Source organism: Anopheles arabiensis, chromosome 2 (genome assembly GCF_016920715.1).
Source record: "Anopheles arabiensis isolate DONGOLA chromosome 2, AaraD3, whole genome shotgun sequence".
Taxonomy (NCBI): domain Eukaryota; kingdom Metazoa; phylum Arthropoda; class Insecta; order Diptera; family Culicidae; genus Anopheles; species Anopheles arabiensis.
The window spans coordinates 44,671,356-44,691,504 of record NC_053517.1 but is presented as its reverse complement, the minus strand read 5'-3'; the positions used below and the strand labels follow the sequence as shown (position 1 = coordinate 44,691,504).

At 45.1% G+C, this 20,149-nt stretch overlaps 1 protein-coding gene across 1 annotated transcript in view; it reads left to right on the top strand.

Moving 5' to 3' along the window:
- Window positions 1-4,029: 4,029 nt before the first annotated feature.
- LOC120898599 (TBC1 domain family member 4) overlaps window positions 4,030-20,149 on the top strand; it is a 28,419-nt gene continuing 12,299 nt past the window's right edge. Inside the window, 4 exon segments of the mRNA XM_040304675.1 lie at window positions 4,030-4,139; window positions 5,345-6,043; window positions 10,954-11,051; window positions 11,141-11,345. Coding sequence (XP_040160609.1) covers window positions 5,924-6,043; window positions 10,954-11,051; window positions 11,141-11,345 — 423 coding nt within the window. The 5' untranslated portion in view covers window positions 4,030-4,139; window positions 5,345-5,923.

The following is a 20,149-nucleotide window of genomic DNA, read 5'->3' as shown; positions in this document are numbered from 1 at the left end:
CGAAAACACCACTAGACACTACAGAGCTGCACAAAAAACTGGTTGCCCACTTGACTATCGCAGTAAATGTTCACTGTATGTTTGAACAGCTGTCACATTTATGCGCACGGTTAAGGCGGCGCTCTAGCAGCAATCGAACACGACATCCGACACGAACAAACCCATATAATCATATGGAGGTGCACTGTCAGACACAAACAAACAAACAAGACAAACATGTCAAATTCCATACATTTTTCATGTTCGATGTCGTGTTCGATTGGTGCTAGAGCGCCGGGTAAGCCGCCCGCAGGTTAATCCGCCCCCGGATAATCGACGTTCTACTGTAATAATAGAATATATGTTATAATAGAATATAGTGATTGATACAGAAGAGCTGCGTGTGTCCTTTAGTATCCTCAATGGTGAACCAGTCCGAAACACAAAAATCTGTGTTATTAAAAACTGGCTCCGACCGGCTCCAGACAACTTGGGAACCTCCTCCACTCCAATCCAACGGAGCCGGCTCTGCACCCACGTCTCCGAAGCTGACTCCGCTCCAGCAGCTCCGGAGCCGGCTCCGCACCAACTACTCCACGTTCACGGCTCCGGAGCCGGTTTTTACAGATTGCACCAAAACAATCATTTTAAATATTTTTTAAAACAGAAATATACATAATTAGCTGAGTAAATAATGTTGAAAGGAATCTATAAAAAAAAATCGATAAGTTTTGAACATTGTTCAACAATCACACAATCACATAGGGTGTTATATTCTACACTTGCGAGATGATAGATTCGTTTTATACGCTATCATACAATCACAATCACAATGTTATAATAGAATATAGTGATTGATACAGAAGAGCTGCGTGTGTCCTTTAGTATCCTCAATGGTGAACCAGTCCGAAACACAAAAATCTGTTTTATTAAAAACTGGCTCCGACCGGCTCCAGACAACTTCGGAACCTTCTCCACTCCAACTGCACCCACGGCTCCGAAGCTGACTCCGCTCCAGCAGTTCCCCTCGTTAGCCGGCTCCGCACCAACTACTCCACGTTCACGGCTCCGGAGCCGGTTTTTACAGATTGTTTTTTAAATATTTTATAAAACAGGAATATCCATAATTAGCTGAGTAAATAATGTTGAAAGGAATCTATAAAAAAAAATCGATAAGTTTTGAACATTGTTCAACAATCACACAATCACATAGGGTGTTATATTCTACACTTGCGAGATGATAGATTCGTTTTATACGCTATCATACAATCACCGACAAACCGACGTGACACTTCGAACAAAATTAGCTTCAAAAGTTGTCTCCTTATTTCAAATGAAAATACGTTAAACACTAGCGCCATCTCTAGAATGATTCGCTTACTACACTGACACAGAGAAGAAACTGCTAAATCCCTCATTTGAAAGAAAAGAAAATTGACATAAGCATCCACTTAAAACTTCCCAAATAGCCAGCTCGTACTTTATAGCTGAATTAGGGCTGTTTAACGAAAAATCGTTCCGCTGTCGTACTTTGTGGCTGATTAAGAGATAGACGGAACTTTGCGGAACTATGGAGCTTTTTAACAGGCACGTGGTACTCTTTGGAACTTTGCGGCTGATTAGCACTATGAGTAGGGTTCATGAAGGAACTTGAAGGCTTGTTAAGAAAGGGTACTGAACTTGGTGGAACTTTATAGCTTTTTAATGCATGACATCGATACAAGGCGGCTCTTGTCAAAGTGTCAAAGACGGACGCCGGCAATAATATCATTGCTGATGCATAAGTTAGATTCGTTAATTGAAGAATGAATATTGAGTGAAGTGATTATGATTGTACAGTAAATTGTGTAAAATTGTGTGTAATTCATCAATACAAAGGATTTAAAAATATACATATGTGTTTAAACGAAACAAATCTTGTTGTTTATTTCATCTATGACGCTTGCTTGAAAATAAAACACAAAGTAAAATAATCCCTGGCATCGTGGCATAAGGAAGCTGCTTAGGCGCTGTTTGAAAGACCCACATAGAACTTTGATGCTGCAAAGGCGAATTAGAGCAGCGATCTTTAGCGTGCCAAAATTAGCTGCTTAAGCAATTCTGGCTATTTGGGTTATAAAATGATTTTCCTGGGTGTTTTGTCCAATAATTCTCACAAAATCGTGCCTCACTCAATCGTGCGTAGTGGTTGGTATCATTTTAAAAGAGATGATTTCAGTGTTAATTTCAAAATATTGTTACACATCATGCTATAAAATTTAACTGTACACAACTGTAATACAACATTTGAAAGAAAATAAAAAGACATAAGCATCCACTTAAAACATGCGGCAAGGCCAGTTTGGGGTGAAAAATCTCAATTTTTGTAATATTGATAGAAAAATTCAGCCAACCTATCAAATCAATCTAAATAATCCAACGAAATCAAATTACAGCACGCACGATAAAATCGTATCCTGGAGCACGGCAGTGGCCCTAAGCGGTACTAGATCGTTGCTACAGTTATTCACCGCGGCGTTGTAGGACCGGACGCAAAAAATGTGTTGCCATCCCTAGAATTTCATGTGAGCGTCGTACGTTCCCGCTACGAACGGATTAAATAATACCATTTTCAATCACAAACATCATTCTTACACCCGGGTAGGCGGTTGTACACGCTGAACCAAATCTGTCCATATCCTAAGTAAATCTGGCCACACTGCCCGCAGGGCATTCTCACTGAAATGGAACTCTAAAACGCGACCCCCAGCGCCTCGAAATCGTTGCGAGTTTCGCTCGCTGGCGACGTCGGTTTGCAGTACATGCGACGCCGGTTTTGACGTTTTGCGACGGTTTTGCGATGGCCGCCAAAATAATCTGGGTACTGTATTATATTTGGGTTTAAAGGAAAAAATCTCAATTTTTTGTAATCATTGAACGATGAAACTAAGCCAACCTATCAAATCAATCTAAATAATCCAGCGAAAATCAAATTACAGCACGTACGATAAAATCGTATCCCATGGAGCACTGCAGTGGCCTTAAGCGGTCGCGTGGAGCCCCAAGAAAAAGAACTTGCCACCACTGAGAAAAAAGAATGAGCATCTAAGTCATTCTTTGGTTTAGAATTCCTAGTACCATTTTCAGATCAACACTTCAGAAAGACCTTCATTTGTGTTACCGCTGAAGCAAATCTAATCCATATCCTAAGTAAAGGATGCATATGCTTTTGAAATGGAACTCTAATTTTGCGCATTAGTACCCCCCCCCCCATCACGCTTAACACTTCTTTCGCTTTCACTTCTTTCAACTCGAGTTAAGTTTCGAGTTTTAACCTACCGAAAACTACCGATAAAATTTTGATGCGCCTACCGAAAACCGCCAAAATAATCTGGCCACTCTGCCTTTAGGTTCGATATTTTGTCCAGCTCGCTGCTCCACACAGTGCATTGTGACGGCCAGTTGAACCATAGTGCGCAAATGGGGTGAGAACCGAGCGAGACAACAAGTATGGCGATGAATTTTTGAATTTTGAATTTTGAATAAGGCTATTGGAATGCGTCTGTAGCACGCAGCTTGTATATTTTTTTCAATTATTTAGTATATTAAATTAGAGCACATTATAATAAATCAAGAGTCACCAGAACAGATACAGCATAAATAACTGTCACATTCAAAATTATAGTACAGCGCTCTCTACCGTCAAAAACTTCAAGCACAATCTTTTATGCTGCAATGTTGTTATGCTACAGGTGTACCACAAGGTGTTTCATATTTTTCTCAAACATACGCAAGCAAAAGCATCAATTTAAACCCAATTGTACATTGATCAACCATAAAGAATATTAAAAAAATATATAATTCATCCACAAATAATAAAATAAAACCTTCCTGCTGTGGGTTACATTGTGACAAAGATAAAAAATTACAGCACGCCCACCATGACGACGGTCTCACTGCGCCCAGTCGAGTGTTCAACCATCGGCTACAAACGGCCGAACATCGCAGCATAGCAGCATAAGGCCCGAGCATAAAAACCGATAGGCTCGGTTTTGTTTTGCTCACCGAACGGGCAGAAGAACACACACAACCCGCGAGGCGTCAACAGCGGTCGCAGAAATTCTTTCCGAAACGGCAAGACTGTGTCCGTGCGGAGAAAAAAAAAGAAGTGCAAGAAAGTGGTAAGCTAAGGGGAGGCGGAAAGGGGGGTACTGCCTTCATGCCGCCCAGTGCAGTGCAGTGAAATTTTCACACAAAGACGGGAAGGTGATGCCGAAGAATTCGCAAAAGTGTGCATCGTTTACCGTCGCGGGGAAAGCGTGAAAATGAAGTGAAAGAAAATCGCACCAATGTTTCAATGCTCCCTGGTGGTTGAAGAGCGAGCAGCATAGGTATGGGTGTGTGTTGTGAGTGTATGTGTGTGAGTGTGTGCAGTGTACCTTCTCCGTTAGCGCATTATTACGAATGAAGAAGCAGCCCCGAAAAGGGCAAAAAAAGCATTCGAGCATACACCAACCCTACCTCTACGGTGCTGGGCAGCCAGAGAGAGGGATTGATTTTTTCTTTACCCTTGTGCTGCCAAACTTCTCAGCTTCTCGCTTCAGCCCCTTCCACGGTGTGTGTCGTCTGGTCTCGGGGCCCAGCGCACGGCACACATCTTCGGCTGCGTTACGTGTTACGGCGGGGCTGGCTGGATGTAAGATTTGCTTTTTCAAGGGTGGCTGGGGACGCCAGTTTTCCCATTTCCCCTTTTAAGCTGCAGCCATTGCGAGCAGCAAGCACGGGGGAAGTTTTTGCCATCGCGCGCTGTGAATCGCGCTTACCCGTCCGCCCGGAGCCATTTGCGAACAGGGCCGAACTGCAGCCCCTTTTAGTTTAGCGCTTTGATCGATTCGCGTGCCTCGGGAGGGTTTATGAAGGTGAAAGAAAAGAAAACTCCCGTACGTCACAGTTTCTTTGCACCGTTTGCAAAGCTTTTCCATCTCGATAGTGGTGCAAGAATGAAGATTACTTTTTATTATTAAAAAGCAAAAACTAGCGATAAACAGCTCTTTGCTCTATTATCTATTATATGCTCGCATACAATAATAAAACAGCGAGATGCCAATGCTTTCGCGATAGCTGCGCCCCTGCACAAGCCGTTGTAATGTTTATGACGCCCACTGTGGTCGTTAACGTGCTGCGCAGACAAACGGGCAGGTGATTGTTTTGAATTTTAATTTGCCGAAAAGGGTTGCTGCGGCGTTGCCTACATTCAGGCGCACAGCGCACAAGTTCAATTTTTGGGAGCAAAGGACACAAAACCAAACGACGGTGGTGCCAACGCGTACCATTACAGGCGTGATTTACGCCTAATCGTGTAACACAGTTTAATGTATTATTGCAGTGTATCGCCTGTGTGTCCGTTTGTGAGTGTGTGTGTGTGCCTGTGTATTTGTGTGAAATAGTGCGGTAAAGTGAAGGATTGGCGACTTCCACCCCTCGTATGTTGTGCACGTGCTATGCGAAGTGAGTGAAGGCACATGAAAAGCATTTTACAGCGCCATCTAAAGTCGGGCGCAAGCGTGTGAAAGCACTTAGAGAGGCAAAAGGCGAGTTTTTCGTTTGCATTATCATCACGTACATTGCATTTATACGCTCAGTACATCCGCAGAGTGGAGCCGAGATCTCGCTTAGTTTTGTGCTACGGTGCAGCTACCAGCTGTGAATGTAACATTGTGGTAAAAGTTTGAGCCCAGCTCCGTTGCACTCTCGCTCGCTCCTACTCGATTTCCCTTTGCCACGCTTTGTTTCGCTCTCTCTCTCTGTCTGTCTGGCTCTCTGCCCCACTCTGTGGGTTAACAAACACACAAAGCGAGTCTGTGTGGTACAGTGTGTGCCACTAAACCACCAGCCAGCCCTACGGAAACAGCGCTAGCACGGCAACAGCGACGGCCCCACAGTAAAGCTGGACCGGAACGCGACGATGAAGACTCGCCTGACGACGCTTACATGGCGTGGATCCGCCTCGGTCGATCCCCGCTTTTCCGCCGCCATGCTGCCGTGGTCCATCGCCGACATCAGAAACCACGAAAGTTATGTAACGGTAAGTGTGCCGCAATTAATTGTCCCACGGTAGTTGGACACCGACCCGATGCCCGCAGCACGGTGGTCTACTAAACACATGCACACACACACGCCGATTTGTGCTAAAAATCTCTGCACCTCTTGTGTCCATTTGTCCCGCATTTTAAAACGCAAACCTTCATAGCATTCCCATGCCAGCAGGATCGCTTTTTACTGCCCCACATAAAGGGGGTGCAGATTTTTGCCAATCCTACACGCTCACTCGTGTCCAGTTTGTGCGGATCTCCATAGGGAGATGGTAAAATGAAATGATAAAAACAAAAATTCGCTTCGGACGTACACGAAAACCAGAACACCAAACCTTGGGTATGGCTTTGAGCAGTCAGGCACCTCACAGCGCAACCAAAAATCCCAGCCCCAAAGCTCAGCCAACCGTCAACAGCTGAACACATCCTTGTCCATCACTGCCCCGTGGCGATACATTACACCGAATCGTTCCCGCGTGGCGCAAACTATCAGGCGCAAACTTTGGCCGGTCGGTCCTATCCTTTTTCGTTACGCCAACTAGCAACAACAACACAGAGGGAAACACACGCACACGTACACCAGCCACTCGTACGGCACTCTCCGGCCCCGTCCGGAACTTGTGGAAAATATCGATTTTCCATCGGAAATGCGTTCGCAACATGGTACGCATTTCGCGATTGAATTGTTTGACGGGTTTGCTGCCTTCGCTCGCACGCTTCACTTTATGCTAGGGAAGAGAGGGAATGGGTGGGCAAACTGTGCGCCCAGCGTTTTTGTCTACACTCCCACACACACACACACACACATGCGAGGGTTTGTTTCTGTTAGAAAGGGAGTTATGTTATGCGAGACGAAGCGGTGGTGGCGTCCCTGTCCATAAACCCATTCATCCGCCTAACGAGATTACGTTCTCATCAATTATTAACAAGTCAAACACGACCCGCCAAATCCAATGGTCTTCTCCTTTTTGTCTCCCCCGCTGTAACCATTGCAGTTGTGTGGTACGATCGTGGGCAAATTTATCCGAATCACTCGGGGAAACCGAGTGGGTTTTTGTGCGTTTCCCTTTGCCATTGTCATGTGCTGATGCCTGAGCCAACGATTACGCTATATTTTCCTGTGCCAGTTTTTATCTGTAATGTGGGAATAATTTGACATTTCAATTCAGCAGCAGCTACGCTATTTGGGTGTGAGATATGTTTGGTTTGTGCAAAAGGGAAGACTTTTTTACGACAAACGCCAGCACGAAAATAAAACGATTTCCACAACTTCAGGTAATCGTAAAAGCTGTTGCATTGCCATTCGCCAAAGATATTCGATTTAAACTAAGTTTAGATTTCACGATGATATTTAACACCTTATCTAGCGCTTCTTCAAGACAAGCACTCGCCAAATAACAAAAAAGAAAAAAAAATCTCAGAAAATACATTATAGTGATCTCACGAAACGGCGTTGCCCGAAAGGCGTACCATCCCGACGCCATAAATATTTAACATTAAAGCTAAACATCTCCTCCCGCCCATTTTTACCAAAGCAATGTTTACGATGCGCAGTTCAGCCTTGATGGTGTGACTTAAAAATCACGTGAAAATAATTATAAATTCGGTAAATAAAATTTGCATTCATTAAACAGCCCCCATTTTGGAACAAACTCTAATTATTCCATCACGTTGTTGTCGGGCGGGTAAACTTCAGCTTTAGATACGGCCCCTGGATGTTTCGCACAACATGCTTCCGCTTGAAAGAGTTGATTGTGCGATGCTTCCTCAAAGATGCTTCATTGCTGGCAAAGGTGTTCTGCATCATTCTTTTTTCCGTCTACTTTCTTAAAGTACATTCATCAAATTATGTTCGAGATTAAGTTTAATGGCGCGAGTTTAAATCGTTCCCATAATAATGCCAGCACCGTCTCACCCAGCCACCACCAGACACACCGAACTTCTCGTAATCAGAGTCTCATTCGCTTCCCGAGCACGTCTTGCGAGGCCCAAGCACACAAAGTGTAATGCAGTTTGACGATGGTAATGACCCCTTTTTCATCTCCCAATGCCGGCGAAAACGTGGTGCAAAGGCATCTTTTCTTGCCTAACGAAGCACACTAACCTTTATTAGACTATGCACAGACTATGCGAGCTTTCCCACAGCCTGACGGATGGTTTGGCCAAACGATTGACATCACGGGGAAATGCTTCAAGACAACCAATGGTGGCTGTACTGTAGCGAAGGCTACAAAGCGTACGCTACCCAAAAAGGATATCATCATCACGAGTACATCGTGCCAAGCATGTGCACGTACGCGAAAATTGCATCTTCCTGTCGGTAAAATTTTCACTATCCTAGCCATGGGTTGGATGTTTGGAACTAAATTTGGACTGAGGCTGCTGGTGAGAGTGTCGCTCGGTATTCGGCCTTCTGTCACATCACGGCACAAAATTAATTACTGACAGGAAAAAGGGATGGGGGCCACATTTACGCCCAAATGCTATTAAAATTGTAATAAAGCGAAATGAAAGTGGTTTCGTTAGTGTGTGTGGGTGTGTGTGAAGGTGTTTTGCAGGGTTTTTGCAAGAATCGTCATGCTGTTAGGATGAAAAAGTGAGGGTAGAGGGTGATAAAATACATAAATGGGAACTAAATTAAGCAGTTAATTTGTTTTAAGTTCTCTGATGCCTAGCGTACTGGACACTGGGACTGGAAACTTGTATTTATATTTGAAAAACGGTAGGTTTTTTAAATTATTCATTAAAGGTAGAGGAACTTGGAAAGATATTTGGGAGGCTTCGAAGAAAACTTTAAAAAGCTTAACGCTTCAATGAACTTGTAAGTGAAGAATATATCACCCAAAGACAAATTAAAGTTGTTTCTGAAGAATTCTTTCCCATTGTAGTTCAACTTTTTTCACTTCTTCACTATAGTTCTTGGTTCTCCATATCTCAACGTTGCCAAACACTGTCTCTCTCCGAAATGTGTCCTGTACATCTTTAGAAGCAGGAGAAAACGCTATTTATGGTGATTCTTTTTTGCCTTCCGGATAGAAAACTTTACAAAGCATATGCCTCACTATGCCACAAAATCTTCTGTTCTATTAGCCGTACGCGCTCCTTGCGTTTCATTCGTACACTACACAGCTCGTTCAGCTTTCAAGCCGATGCTTTTGAAGTGAGTAGATTTATTGTCCTCTGGGGAGTAGCTCCACAGAATGGGACCGCACCAATCCATTGCAAACCCATAGGCCTGGTGCAGAAGAAGAGTAAAAAGAACCGGATGAACCATTGCCGGGGATAGGATTTTATGCCAAAGGCATTTCCCGAGTGCAGTGGGAGCCGTTCCCGAAAGAGCAGTTCCTTCGCCCATCATCCCTTTCGTTCGGTCGATGGCAAAGAACTCTTCCAACGTTTCCAATTAGCGCCAATGGTGGGTAGGGGTTTGTGCGTTGGTGTCGTTAAATTGGACCGTGTCCGGATGTCGCTTCTTCAACCGGCTGTGTATCTGACCACCTCTAAGTAAGCTGGTTAGCGACTGGTGCTGGCGTAACGATCCGGCCTGCGAAGAAGAGCCCGAGCACGAGCTTCCGAAATGGTGAAAGCAAGCCACATTTTTCTCACTACAAATGTCTTCGTTATCGACCGGTTAGTAGTAGTAACAGGGCTAACCGGTCGCATTACTGTCGGCTCACATTAAGTGATATCCCGCTGGCAGGTCCCAAACACCACCATTCCGTTGCCGGATCAGCCGGCGTTACTGAGCGGGATGGTTTCAACCTTTTTTGAAGAGCCTCCGACGGGAAGTAGAAAAAAGAAACACCCTTAAAAAGGCTTCGGCTGGGTACAAGTTATTCCTAACCTTTGGCAGCTTAACTGCGCAACATACACTTTATCGTTGCTCGTATCCATAAACTTTTCCGTCGGATTAGTCTCGACAAGCTGCCGTTTATACGCCCTTCATCTGGGCGATTGGCCCTCAGAGAGCAAGGGAAGCAGGGAACAAGGATTGAAAGAGCACAGCTTTTTACAAAAGACACTTTAAATTAAACTTTTCAACCTGCTGGGCTGGGCGGGCAAAAGCGATGCCGAGCATAAAACTTTATCGACCATATACTACTCGCTAAGAACCCGTGTCCTAGGGCAGACGGCGCACATGCTTATATGGCTTAAAGTCGGCAAAGATTTTGATGAAGCTTATTGTACCAGATGTCACCAGTGCTGAAGACATATGTTCTACAAATTGAGGCGTAGCTCGTATCATTTATGGGAGGTACGCAGGAACTCCGTATCCGGTGGAAGTTATTTCCAAGCAGAAAGTTTATCATATGCATTCTTGGAAAATCTCAAAAAGGCCCTGGCATGAAAGGGATATAAATGTGAAATATTTATAATATTATGTGCACTTTTTTCTTGAGAACATGTGTATACGGACTCTGGTATAACCAAAATGTATTGCCTTTCAACTATTTCCTATAAATTCTAAAAGAACTTTGAAGTCTCCAAAGCACTTCACAAATAATTAACACCATCGTGCACTATGCCGAACTGCTCTAAGTGGATATTGATACACCATCCACACATGCTTAGCAAAGGCAATCTACACACAATACACCACATACACACAATACATCTCTAAACTACTGACACACCTTTCCCTTACTGCCATGAATCCTGCTCTAACCAGACGATCAATCGAATCGCTTTCCCGGGAACATGGTTGCTCGTTTCCGGTGATGCAGACGGCGAGATTGTCCTTTGGGAGGTTTATCGTGATTTATCGTTGCCTGGCTGCCCGACCGGCAAACCAATGCAGTAGTCACTGGTGCTGTTGATTTTGATACCGTGCCGTACTGTGTGGCTGAGTGTTTCTAACCAATAATTTCTACTCTCTGCTTTTCTCCACTTTCCATTTCCACAGCTATCGGTCGGTGTCGAGGACGGTGTGCTGGCAGCGTACAACACGGACTTTGAGCTACAGTTCGAGCACAAGCTACGATACATTCTCGGCTACTGCAGGTGAGCAAACCGATCCGTCCAGAGATACAGTGGGCAGCAGTACCAACTAATCCGCCTTTTTCATTCGCTTTTCTGCTCCCCCCTCATAGGGTGATCGTGAAGCAGGAAAAGGGCAAAAAGAATGCTGACTTTCTGATGCCGAAAGCGACGAGCACCCGGCCACAGCCAATTACGATCGGCAATGACAACGTGGCGGAAATTTTTGGTCCCGAGTTTGGGCTGGTGTATCTGCTGAAGAACCCGCACGATCCACTGCTGCACATACACTTTTACGAGTGTGAAAAGTACGAACAGGTAGGTTGCGTTAGTTTTTTGCTAAAGGCAATGGAACTTGGAAAATGCAAACCTTTTCGTCATTGAAGTATCTGAAACGCACGATAGGTCATAGCTGGGGAAAAAACGACTACCAGCCACAGCTAACGCACCCTAATCCTTGACACTGACAGTAAGCAGGAAGGTCAGGTACGGCTTGTTGCACAGCTGGCCAGGCACGAAACACGCACTGTGTCCCGAAACAGGCGGTTGGTGTTAAACTTATCTACGCAAAGACACGCACACAAATTCCCGGTTTTAATGGACAAAACCACCCTAAAAAACTCCCCCCTGAAGCCGTTCCGAAAAACCCCGGTGTGGAGGGCAGTTCGTTAAGTACGGCGAGACATTCAGGGCTTTATTGTGTGCTGTCCGGTGAAGCGATATACACGTGCTTTCTTCTTCTACCGCCATCAATATCCAACGACGCCGGCGTTCCGCTCGGAATGCAAAGCTTAACGCGTGCAGGTGCTAATGATACATCGCACAGTAACATTCCTGGGACTTGTTGGGACCAACGTTCATTACGGCACGATTCGTATGTTAATTATCTCATTACGGGAAAGCTTGTCCATCCGAACTCGTTCGAATGCCGGACAAACGTGTTTGTTCACACACACACACACACAAACACTCACATACAGTCAAAGCTCCACAATAGCTGTGTTCTTGGTGTGAGATCATGTTTCCGCCCTCTCTAAATAGCTTTATCAAGCAGGAACAGACATAGGAAGCGAAGGTGGTGGTTAATTTAGCGCACGAGATATGGCAGCTTCCCGCATAAACAGATTCATGTTAACAATTCACAGCACGTTAGCATCGCTGTCCTTCGCGATAAACCCATTTCGAGCATTAGGGCTGCTTGCCGTGCCTAAATCTGTGCAATTTTTTATCATGATAGTCACGGCAAATGCTGCTTATTAACGCCATATTGCTGATAATGCGTTATGCTAGCGTCCGGTAGAGGGCGTGCGGACCGGCAACCCAAAAGCGCACGCAAGAAGATGGGTGACCGGGTTACTTTTCTTCTATTTAATCGAGGGCCAAAATGCGTCTTCTTAGCGAACAAAGTCAACAAAGCAGCCAATGTTTATCCGTCCGAGCTTTATCGTCACGGTGATAATGAATAATGATCTACCGTTTAGGCAATGGTCCGCTCGAATGGCCACAACCCTCGAACGAGTGCGATAGAGAGGAGGTGCGTGCGACTGTCTGTTTACCTTACCGACGACAAAGAAATGGTGTATCCAGCGATTGGTAAAACGCTCTCCTCGGGCCCACTCCTCGGGAAATCACCAAAAAATGCCAATCGGCACGAAATCCAGCTTTGCTTTGCGTGACTACGCGAGCGGCTGTTTTTTTTTTGCGTAGTCAATTTCAGCAACCCCACTGTTCGTGTTAAGCGCGCCGTCGTCCCCAAGCGGCCTGTTCGGTCCCCAACTCCAGCAAGACAAAGAGAGATAGAGGAGTAGAGCTTTCGATTGAAGTGGTTTCACCATACGCGTGATTTGTGATATCGTGAAGCCACGGTGAAGCCTACCGCCAGACGGCTCGAGTGCTGGTGGTTGTTAATTCGCCTCTGCGTGACTAGAACTTTTGCCAAGAGAGCCTTCGCCGGGGAACGGTTCGCGTACGCTGCAATCAATCTGACGAACAACGGTCTCGGCGGGATGACTGCGCTGTCAGCCTGGTGATCCAAGCCGGCTTCTAATCCGGTGTTCGTACCGTGTGAAGAGTTCAAAAGCGATCTTGATTGTTCGCTTCAATTGATGCCATAAAGCTACCGGATGGGGTTTGCGTATGGTTCGTGCACTGACCAATTGTGCTCCAAATGTGTCCTTGAGAGTTGTAAGTTGAAGCTTGATTTGGGTTTGGCGTTTGTTGGTATGGATGCTACAATTTCTACCTCGAAATCGTCACAATATTAGCAACAAAAGGCGGAACTGAACCATAACATGCAACAGGCATTTTAATGGTTGTACGGTAATCGTCAAAACTGACCTCATTTTATACGTTACGGCATGAAAGTAATGGAAACTTGTGGTTGTGTGTGGACTCTAGAGACCATATGAAACTCCATCATTCTGTGAAGCGCGAATATTTCTCCAAACGACTTCTCGCACACGGTGAGAAGTTTTGCTCGCGCTCACGGAACAAAAGAAAACATCGCCGAAAGAAAACAGGCAAGCAGGAACAAGAAATAGCACCACCAACAACCGCACGCTGATGGTTCTAAATTTATATCATCGATCGTCGTCGTCACCGTCGTCGTCGTCGTTGGCCACTTCTTCGACGCGATGTTTGCGATACACGCAGTAGGCGCATGATGATGATGGTGCTGACGGTTTGGGCGGTTTTGTTGTTGCGCCATGTGCATCGTGTTGTGGTGGTGTTGCTCGCTGAATATGCTATTTTGCCACACGTCACCAACACACTGCCAAAAACCCGTACAACTACTACACTAGACAGTCCGCCGAAACGGTCACGACGATCGGTAATCGGCATCGTTGAAGATCGTTGCGCTTTCGCGTGCGGTCGCCCAGTCTTCCGGTAAGCGGCTCGCGGCAGTCGAATTTTTCCTACCGACCCAAACGCGTCATAACTGCGGCTACGTGTTCGTGTGCCGGGGACTAACGGTCCCAAAAGAAAAATAAAAGCCCGAACCCGTACAGGAGAAAGAAGAGCGAAAAAATAACTCACCACGACAACGTGCGGAACGCAGAACGCGAACGCAGTAGAACGGTTTCGAGAGTGTTCGATTACTGTGCCGGGGCGGTTGGTATACACTCCTACCAAACGCACGCGTCTTCCGGTCGGGTCTACAAACCCGCCCGCGGTGGAAAATAAGTTAGTCATAATATTGCGAGACGAGAAGTTTTCCGTCGCCAAAAAATGTGCTGCCGGCAAGTGTGCTGATCAAAGTGAGTCAATGAAGAGTGTGTGTGTGTGAGAGAGAGTCGTTTCGTTTCTCAAGTGTGTGCAATGTGTACGCTTTAACGCTACGATATGGCTAATCACCCTAAGTGCGAGTTCGGAGTGCAACGGTTTTGCTTTGGTGCCGCATTGTCCTTGAGCATGCTCTTGGTGTCACCTGTTACGAAATGAATGGTGTTGAGCGGTCGGTCGCTTCCTTCCGGTTGCGAACCGCTCGTTGTGCCTTGCTTCACGTGTTTGAGTTTTACGATTTGGGATGTGTATAAAGAACTTGTTTACTCGACCAATAACATTTCCCAAGTAGAGAGAAAGAGAAAAGACTCTAGTAAGACCCCAGCATGACGTTAAACTCGTCAAAAGCTCGAGAAACTATTTGATCACTACAACTGCATCGTCACTTCCCCTGAGATGTTTGCCGGAATTTTCCATCACACGAGAGGGACACCATTTGCACTCACTGCCCACGCTGGGACACCCAAACAATGTAAACCCCCTACACTCGTCTGCATCGTAACAAACCGTCCCAGCTCAGCTGGTTGATCGTTCGCGATCGTGCTGCTGTGTATGGGTGTCTTATTTTTCGTGTCGCTCCCTTTTCCTTGCACACCAACATCGAGAATTATTTTTAAAACAAAGTCACTGAAATCAGGCCAACGGCGTCCGAATGTCGGGGGGCAGGGTCAGTCGCTTCGCCCGTACGTTGTTTGCGAAAAATCACGCCCAATTACACGCTGTAACGTTGTGATATAGCCAATGTGAAAAACAAAACTTTATACGAAGCCTTTCAAGTGCTTTCGCTTTAGTGGTGTGTGTGTATTTGGTAAACGTAATAGTTGTTTGAAGAACCTATTTTTTCCACGAACGCCCCTAAGGCCACTGCCCCGAGGCAAACGCTCGCCTCGTATGCTTTATGATGCGTGATGGACAATTCATATGCTCTTTGCTTGCTACATGCCACACGAAAATCTGTTTATTCTAGCAGCCGGCCACATCCATCACCGGCACCGATGTGTGTCTTGCGAAGCGATAGCTAATTTGTCTGCTCCTTTTCTTGCGAGCCTTCGCTTCGTCCGGCCTCGTGTACATTGTTTTTAGAAGTATCATCCACTCACTCGCTCGCTATCTGTCCCTCTTTCTCTCTCTCTCTCTCTCGCTCTCATGTGACTACCCATTTTATACCTCCCACGTACCTTCCCAGCGCCAGCGGCACCTTATCATCGATCAGTCGCGCTGCGCCTTTGTTCAATCTACGAACTGAGCGCCAACCGTCCGTGCGCAACGGACCTCCCCCTTGGTGAGGAAGCCCTAACAAATCAAGTGCAATATAGAAAAGCGACAAACCCATCGCGCCCCAACAAACGATTGTGCACGGGGTAAACAAATCAATAAATTTGGCACCCACCACTGTGGAGGCAGCAGCAGCAGTCGAAGAAGAAGCTGTAAGCAAGCGCCAGTCCGATAGAGAGTGTTGCTCTTAATTGGAAGCAATTGGTGCTGATTGAGTTCCGGGGCGCGCGCTCGCAGTGCCGCAAAGAGTGAAATTCACCTCCGAAGGTGTATTTGTGTCTGTTTGTGGCCGTGTGTGTGTGCGTGTGTGTGTGAGCCAACTTGGCGTCAGTTTGTCCTTTCCGCCGAAGAGCAGCTGTTGAATTCAACGGTGGGAAGCTACCGAGAAAGAGTGGGTGTGTTGTGGGAAAGCAGAATCGCTACACCATGTTTACCCTTCCACTGTACAAGGACAACGTCATGGTCACCTCCTGGAGTGACGCTTCGTCCTACCGGATGAAGAAGAATGTAAGTAGTCATACAGACCCCCGCACGTATCGCCACTGGGCGCCTCCATCGCCCTCGAGCTGGGCGCCTCCATTCGATGAAAAAAACACCCATCTCCATCCACGACCCTTAGCCTAAACACCGCATCCAAACGCATAAAGGTCACCAATCGAACAAACTGTATCGGGGCCACAATCGATGAGCGTAATAACACTGCGGTACCTGCCGCTGCGACCACCTGACTGCCATTTTGGGGGCAATAAAGCTCATCTGCCCGGTTTTGGGCCGCTGCCTTGAAGCGCGCGCGCACGCTTGAGAGTGAAATGTGTTCGCACACACCCAGACCTGTGCCATGTGCCTTTAGGGTTGTTTCCATCCTCCGTTGAATCTTTTCCCTGTTTTTTTAGTTTACTGTATCGTTCTGTTTCCCTTCTTGCTCATTTCGCTATTATAGAAATCGTTTCTCCTTTCCACCAAGAAAAAGCATGCGGCCCGGGATATCCGACGTCCGATGAAGTGTCGGGAAAGGTGGCAGCTAAAATTTCTCGCAAAAACCGTATAATTTATTCATGACCAGCCGCTTTGGAACCACCGTCTGCGGGGCTGCGGGCGTGTGAAACCCGGTCCCACAGACCGTGGTTATCTTATATACCATAGGGATAGTCTTTTTCCGCGCTCATCCCTTCGAGCCATAATCGTGCCTTATCCATATGATAAAAGATGATGCCTATCCCTGTGCTGCTGTTTAGCGATGTTCATTGAACCACTAAATAAAGCAAAAAAAAAACAACAACAAAATGATCCCGCACTCACATCGTCTGGTGGTGCCTTTTTGCTTACTTTGGGCTGATTTTAGGACAGCACCATCCTACACCGGAGCCTATCCTTATCGTAACCAATTTATCTTTTCACCACACATGAAGTTGTTTATTGCTATCGCGGCACGTAAGCAGCTGAGGAGGGGAGACGAATATTTGCTCCGGCATTGTTGGCATCCTTTTTCGGATGAGCAAAATATTAATCCCACAATCGAAGCGAGAAGAACGCACCTGAGCGGAGGAGGGCTAATGGGTGGGGTAGCTATGCCTGGGAGAAGTAAAGCGATGAAACTATTTTAGACGCAGTGAACTGGAAGAGAAAGAATGCCCATTATTAAGCGAATTCATTGATTAAATATGCTTAATTTTAGTTATACTGGAAAAATAATGGAAATAAGAAATATTGCAAAAATATAGCATCTTATAAAACAAACAACCGTAATCTAAATCCAAGCCCGTAGGGTTGTTTGCTACAACTTATTTGTGCCTCATTTCCAAATGTGTGTGTGTATGTTTCACCAACCTTAAGTAGAACGTTTTCGATCCAACCTAGCAACAAGCTTTATTTAAACGATCGTCAATTCACTTCTTCGCAACAAAATGAGCATCAGAGTGTTGCTTAATACCTTGCTGCCTCTCTTCATTTACCCCATCCAAACCGGCTAGTTCCTTCAAACGGTACAACATTCGCATCCTTTTTGTAAGGCTAGAGACAAAGAAGCCGTCGTCTTCATTAAGAGCTTGTCAGTCAAACCTGTCTACTGCTGGAGGTGAAACACAGCAAACAAAACTATTTAACAGCTCATCCCACCCAGCGGCACTATCGTTTTATAAGCAAACAGTGTTGCAAATGGATTTGGGCTATTCTATTGTTTTAATGCCTTTTTTTTGGCAATGATAATTTCCCTTTTTTCCCGATAATGCGCCTAGACCGGGTCTCTGTTTTGCCGTGTGCCGTTAGTTGTGTCTCACACTTGACTGAGCTCATTTTTGCTTTGCCAAAGCAATTATGAACTCACGACGAGTGGAACGGAAATTTTGCACCCAACTAAGTGACGGGAGTGCGAAAGCGGCGAGCTGGAAATTTGCTTAATCCGAGGCTTCTGTCTGCAATGCAATGTGAGGACGGCAGAGAACTACAGCCGGAGCGTTTCACTGACAGCACAAAGCATTTCATTTGCATTACACAAACCAGCAGCAGGTATACATGTGTGTGTGTGTGCGAGTGTCTATGTGTGTGGCTATGTGTGTGTGTTGGGTCACCGTATACGAACGAACGCAAACGGTACGGTTGTTAGGGATTATCGCGTACGACAAATGGTCGAATGGTGCCTAGTTGTCTCCACATCGAAATAGCATAGGCACACGGCAAGCAAACGGTTCCCGGCACGGCACGATTGAAACGGTTCGCACCAACACACTACACTATACAGTGCAGCAAGTGTAGTCGTGAATAATACACCCTATGTACACAGCGACTAATACCCAAACACTTTAATTATTTTAATGTTCTACTGTAATTTGAAAACCTTTTAAATCCAAGAATACAATGGCAATAAGTTTACTTAGTGCAGAAAATGCTAAAGTATTTCCTTTGAATTTGATACTTGTTTATATTATTTATTTGTTATTACAATAATTTTCAATAATTAAATTAAATTAATTAATTTCACTGGATTTGAGTGCACCTGCCAGCATGCGAAACTAACTCTGCAGCCAATGTCGATAACGATTTTATCGTGTAGTTGAATTTTGCATTTGGGCGAAGAGTTTACGCAACAAAGCAGCGTTAAGCAGAAAATGTGTATGAAACTTGAAATCATAATAATTTAAGTGTAGTGTTACTAAATTTTCATAACAGTATCACAAACGTGTGGTATGTAATATCGTGTATAGTAAAGACATGACCAAAAATAAACAAAATCAGTCATCTAAAGACAGAGACGTTTGCTTTCCTTATCTGTCTAGTGTATGATAATATCGATTGATCAAGCTCTTCTCGAACCCAGCCTCAAGCAATCTCTATTGATGAGCTTTCGATAGACACGCCTGAACCATTCCTCAAATAAAATAGGAGTGCGATAATACTCTGAGTGCCTTACTGAAATTAATAACAAGATCTTATTCACAGTAATCAATAGTTCAACTTAGTTATCGATATAAAGACTCTTGCATATACAAATCACAACAGTCCCACTTAATCCGTATCACAAGTTATTTTCTTAAGAAGAAAGAATTTTCTTCTGTTTGTTTGTGCAAGAAACAAAATCTACGCTACAATGTGTTTTCATTTCAACAAATAAGTCTTCATAATCCTCGCAAGAGACATTTATTGGCAAAAAAAAAGAACATTTTCATCTCTTTTTTCGCAAAGTTCTTCCCTCTTCCATCTTTATTTTCTTGCCACTTTTAATTTACTCACAAAAGTACTTTCCCAAAGAGCGATAAGAACAATTTTATTGATTGTTCGACCGCAATAAAGCGAGAAAAGAGAGAGAAAAAAACGAACTCCACTAAACCTGTCACCAACGAGATGGTTTCCGTCCGTTTCGTACAGAGTGGTCAGCGCCTTTATTGCGTGTTTTTTTTTTGTTGGTTCTTTCACTACTACATTATTGGCGGTACGGCAAGGTGTACGAAGTGTTTCCGATCTAAAAATAATGATCTCACCTTCGTCTCGGAAGTACTCAAACATCTTCGACCATCTATGAGTTTTTCATGCCCGCACTTAAACACACACACACATACAATTCTAACAGTGGTCTGAGAGACGGAGCCGGAAGGCGGTTAAGAATGGAGGAGCATATTGAGATCGCTATTTCGATTTGCCGGATCGCAAATCTCAATTTAATAGCCTCTGCACGAAAGCGGTGCTATTCGGCCCCATTCGGACGGAATATAGCCCTGCCGATAATGGAAGCGGAAGGTATGAAATGGATGAACAAACATCCCGTACACCACTGCAGGCGCTACGTAAAGCGACGTTCAGCGGCGCAGCTCAGATAATGTTTACATCTGCTAGTGTCGTTTATGGTCGCAGAAGAAGCAGGCGATCCGGCTGAAATGGATCGATCAGCATTGCTACATGGGAGCACTGGACGAGGTGCACTATAATAAGCGCAACAGAGTGGCTCCAGCGTGGTGGAATGGGTGCTTATTGGATAGAACATGTTCTATGGTAATATTAGCATTACGTTATGCACTACCACGCCCTTTCCTACTGCCATTTGGCGATAATGAGTAATTTTTTTTATATACAGC